This window comes from Sorghum bicolor, chromosome 1 (assembly GCF_000003195.3).
Source record: "Sorghum bicolor cultivar BTx623 chromosome 1, Sorghum_bicolor_NCBIv3, whole genome shotgun sequence".
Lineage (NCBI taxonomy): Eukaryota > Viridiplantae > Streptophyta > Magnoliopsida > Poales > Poaceae > Sorghum > Sorghum bicolor.
In genome coordinates, this window is record NC_012870.2 from 15,033,030 (window position 1) to 15,037,878 (window position 4,849).

The 4,849-nt window shown below is 41.2% G+C and overlaps 1 protein-coding gene across 1 annotated transcript; it reads right to left on the reverse strand.

Moving 5' to 3' along the window:
* LOC8064541 (ribosomal protein S19, mitochondrial) lies at window positions 482-2,914 on the reverse strand. Its single transcript, XM_002466828.2, has 4 exons — window positions 2,681-2,914; window positions 2,517-2,584; window positions 2,084-2,387; window positions 482-827 (listed from the first exon to the last, which is right to left on the reverse strand). Exons 1-3 carry the CDS (start codon window positions 2,762-2,764, stop codon window positions 2,105-2,107), a joined length of 435 nt encoding a protein of 144 aa, XP_002466873.2. The 5' UTR covers window positions 2,765-2,914; the 3' UTR covers window positions 482-827; window positions 2,084-2,104.

Here is a 4,849-nt window from a genome sequence, read left to right on the forward strand (position 1 = left end):
GATTTGGCTGATGATGTGAATTAGCAACCGAACTACCTGCTACTATGTGCGATTGCAAGAAGCAAATCATATTCTTCATCACTTCGTATGGGTTTTTTTTTTTTTTTGACAGCACACTTCGTATGGTTAGAACTGCACATAATTGTTTTCATGTGCATCCTTGAAATAAGACTGAAAATAAAGCCGTGACGTTAGCAGAGATACTATACTAGTTAATTGTATATATTAGGATGTATTGATCTTTGACGTGATGAAATTCTCGGTTTCGTTCAAACATACGCAGACTATCTTATCTGTCAAATTTACTAGTCATTCAGTAGTGTTTTTCTCTCACGACAAATTAGCGAAGTATTTTTAGCTATGGCTTTTCAGCCAAGCGAACAGGAAACGCTTCTGCTATTTAAATGGCTACCAAACGAACCTCGTGGGGTTCTTTGGCAAATGATGCAAGGCAAAACTGGTATGCTTCAGCAAATGTGGCAGAGCAAAGAAGCAAGAGTTCACATCTATCAAACGGCTACTTGAGGCACTCAAATCTGCTAGCAGCAGTCAGTTTGGACAAGAAATATTCTACCAGTGTAGCTAATTCTGGCCAAAAAAGCAATCTCTAAGGCATGACTTACAATCAGTTTAATGTTCACCCATAACACCAATAGTAAGCCCTAATTAACAGAGGAACAGAGTCCATGGGCAAATCTTTAAGTAAGATGAGCTAACATTCTCCTGAAATTATTTGGTCTGAGAAAAAAGCAGTCCAGATCATAAACTCTGGTGATTCAAGTGCTTGTTCGTCAACTATGCCCTCATCCCACCGCCCTTAAACCCACCTGAAAAGTGATAAACACAGTGGTAAATATCTGAGCAAATGACAAGAAGTTAGCACTGCCCTGTAAGCTCAATGGTCTTTGCAATCATAGTGAAAACACAGTTAGTGAACCAAGCTTCTGTAATTATCTCATAAGCAATTGAGAACACAGTTACTCATTTATGGCCACATATCTCAACTGTGTTCACTTCTAGCTGGCATAAGATGTCATAACACGATTGCATTTCATGCTTGCTTCATAGGCGCACTATTGCCCACTGCATATCAAAAGGTACTGGTACAGATTGTGGCTTTAGGTGTAGCGATCTTTTGACAGCTACCACTCTATATATGCATAATGCACACTAAAAGCATGCCGATAACACATGTGGAAAGGATGGTTCCAGCCTTTGTCTACACAGAGCCACAGATCACACACTAACTTTAGCAAGGGACGTAGCTCTATTCATAGCTCAATTGCACAGGAAGGACAGATCAATCTAACCCAGACACAAGCAGCAAAAATTTGGGCTAGCATCTCTTAAACATGTGACAAAGATTTGCCGGCAATGATCAACCCTGACGTGAGGCACAGCTAACTAATACATTTACCAAACACATAAGTAAAAGACATGCTCCTATACTTAGATACATCACCCCTCTTATAACAAACATTCACTTCACAATTTTGTATCTGCTACTACCCAAGAATGACTAAAACTAACAAAAATATAATTCAATCATCTCCAGAGGTTAAAATTGTGCTACAAGATAAACAGACAAGAATATTGTACAGCAGAACAGAGTAATGTGCAAGAAAACAGGTCCAATTCAGATTGCCATAACTTCTGATCTACCTAACAAATCTTTGGATCCATTATCTTTCTGGGAAGGTAATGAAATTATCTACAATATATTAATGCATCAATTTTTTAATATAGAGTGGAATCTACTCAGCTAATACATCAATTTTCAAAACATTGATCAGACATTGATCAAATCTACCAATCAGATCAAGAAGAATACCACAAGCAGGATGTGGGCAACGTGGTTTTTTCCCCCTGTGTTCCATAATTTCACGCCCGTTAGGCTCAAAGCTAAATACAAACAACCCAGATTATCGTGACAGAACCCAAATTAGTGCTAGCTGAATGTTTTTTCCTACCAGCAACTATTTGAAAGTTCAGATATTACTAAAAAAAACCTTAAAATGCAGGTAAACTTTATGTAGTATCAGCTGACATCTAAATTCATTTCGAATGATATTTATCACCTCACCTTTCATGCACATTTCTCCTTTTACTTTCTGCCCTTTCCTTGATTTCCCTTTGCAATTATTGCTCGATGGGGCCTTCGTCTCCGTGTAAAAGCAAACTCTCCAAATTTATGGCCAACCTTCCCTTCCGTGATCTTGCACCGGACATGAGTTTTTCCATTGTAAATGAGCACAGAGGAACCGACGAATTCCGGCAAAATAGAAGATCTACGAGACCAAATCTTCTTGCCATTCATGTTTTCTCTGTTCTTCTTTATTCTAGCCAGGAAAGCATCAACGAATGCTCCCTTCCATAGAGCCCTTGAGCTGCACACAGCAGTAGATACATACAATTGAACAATCAAACAGCAATGCCAGAGATAGACTGACATAGAAGCACAAGCTAGCGTTGGTGATGATTCGCATACATAACAAGCTTGTACTGGTTATATTTACCTGAAAGCACGCGCTGCGGCTCCAAGGCCAGAAAGTAGAGGAGATGCGACGTTCTGGGCCCTGGGAGCCTGATCAGATCACGCGGTGGAACATACAAATTGATCAGATCAACATCGACACACGAACAACGAACAACACGAAGGAGGGGGAGGGGGAGGTGGCACCTGAGAGATGGCCGCGGCGGCGGCGGGGAGGAGGGCATGGCTAGACCTGGCGAACCTCGAGGCGATGAGAGAACCAATCGCCATGGCTTACGTTCAGGCTTGGGCTTGGCTCCCGGCAGCAGCTGGCGGCAGCGGCGGCGGCGGCGCCGTGTAGAGACGGAGACGAGGAAGAAATGGTGAGATCCCAAACAAAACCTACCTAGTGGGCGGCGCGGCGGCGGGCCTGCTGTTCTCGCAGTCCGTTGAGTTGGGCCCGGCATGGGCTGCGAAAGAAGAAAGAAAATGGAGCCCAGGGTTTAGGTTATTTTGTATTCGGGTCAAAAAAAAAATCGTCCGGCCTGTTTAGAACTGTTCTATCAACTGTACTCTAAAAAAACATATAGTAGTAGAGTTTAAGTGTCCCTTTAAGTGCTCTCGTAACTTAATCCTTTTTCTTAGAGTAGAGTTTACGGAGTTGTATTTTTTTTTTTGAAAAATATGAAAAACAAAAGGCGAAGTTCCCAAGTGTGCCCTAAATGTTTGCTGGCATCAAGAAATTGTCTTTGTTGACTCTCAACAGTATTTAAATTACTTCCCTACTATAACTAAAAGAGTTTTTTTTGCAGCTTCATACTTTTTAATTAATTAAATTAAATAGGTTTGGTAAACACGTGATAAGATTTTTAATAATGCACAGAAAAAAATCAACTAACACCCTAATAGGGGAAATGGCACCGTGGACGTCATACAAGCCCACGGTGGCTAGGTTCCCGTATACTATGGCAGGTTGTGTGTGCATGTGACGGCATATTTGGTGCCGGCACATGCACACATATGTGTAAAAATACAAAGGAAGAAATCGTATCTCTAGGGGGCAGGTTAGCCGTTTGCGTGCTTCTTTTGCAATGCGTGAGCCAAGTTTAACAGCTGCCCCAACCAAGCCATCGCCTGTTCTGTTCTGTTCTGCTCGCATGCAGAGGGCCTGTGGCTGAGAGCAGGAACACCCTAATATATGCGCGCTTCGAACATGAGTGAATGAAACAAAAACATGTGATGTGCGGAACACCTTTGGTCGTCATCCCGATCGAGTTTACGTACTTCTAGCGCGCTAATGACTGCTGAACACGTGCTGATTTGCCACCTTGCTTTTTCAAAATTATTGTTGGCATGTCGATCCGGGTCACCGACAAGTTTGGTGGCACAATCTCACCACCGTACGTACCATTCCGATGTTTGACAAGTACAGTAATCCTCGGTTGTTTAACGAATAACCCCCGTCATCATTCATCAATACATAAATGAACAGCCCAGTTGGAGCCTCATTCATCAATACAATATCACCTGGAATTTTTGCTGGGCCGAATGATAAACTCTGTCAATATCATAGCTAGACCCGGCCCATTCCCCACATATAGTATTGACATTATTGTTGGAAAAAAAAGGTAACTGACACCTTTTATTCTCAAGAGAGAGAAAAAAACAGTTGCCTTTTTCCGTCAGCTTGGCCAAGGAGGGCGACGTACGCCATGAAGTGAATGAGTTACAAACAGCTGACGATCGTTGTATATGAAGTAATCCATGTCCTCAACAACATATATAACACTACTTCGTCAATACTCAATCGTCATCACCTCATGCATAGTGCCAAAGTGATGTTTTGCCGCTGCAGATTTATAGCTAGCTGTCAGTGTGTTCGTGAGTCGTGACAAATTAGGTCTTGTTTAGAATGTGTAGCATTTTTATTTGTTTGTGATAAATATTATCAAATTATAGACTAACTAAGATCAAAAGATTCGTCTTACGATTTACAGTTAAACTGTGTAATTAGTTTTTATTTTTATTTATATTTAATGTTCCATGCATGTGTCATGTGACGGGATATTTTGAAAACTTTTTGGTTTTTGGGGTGAACTAAACAAGACCTTAATCAAAGTCAAGATCTGTGACTCACAATATTATTCTCCTCCCAAAAGGTGTGGATGCCGCTTGCCACCGCCACCATAAGTCGCATATAAGCGATTTCATCACTATGTCCTGACATCGATCGAAATGCTTGACACCTAGACGGATGAATCACGACATATAGAAAGTATGCGGTGATTTTTAGCTTATGCCAAGCCATGCATGTTAAGGACATTTGATTTGATTTTTTTTTTAGAAAAGACAGATTGCGTTTGCTTGACGCGCGCA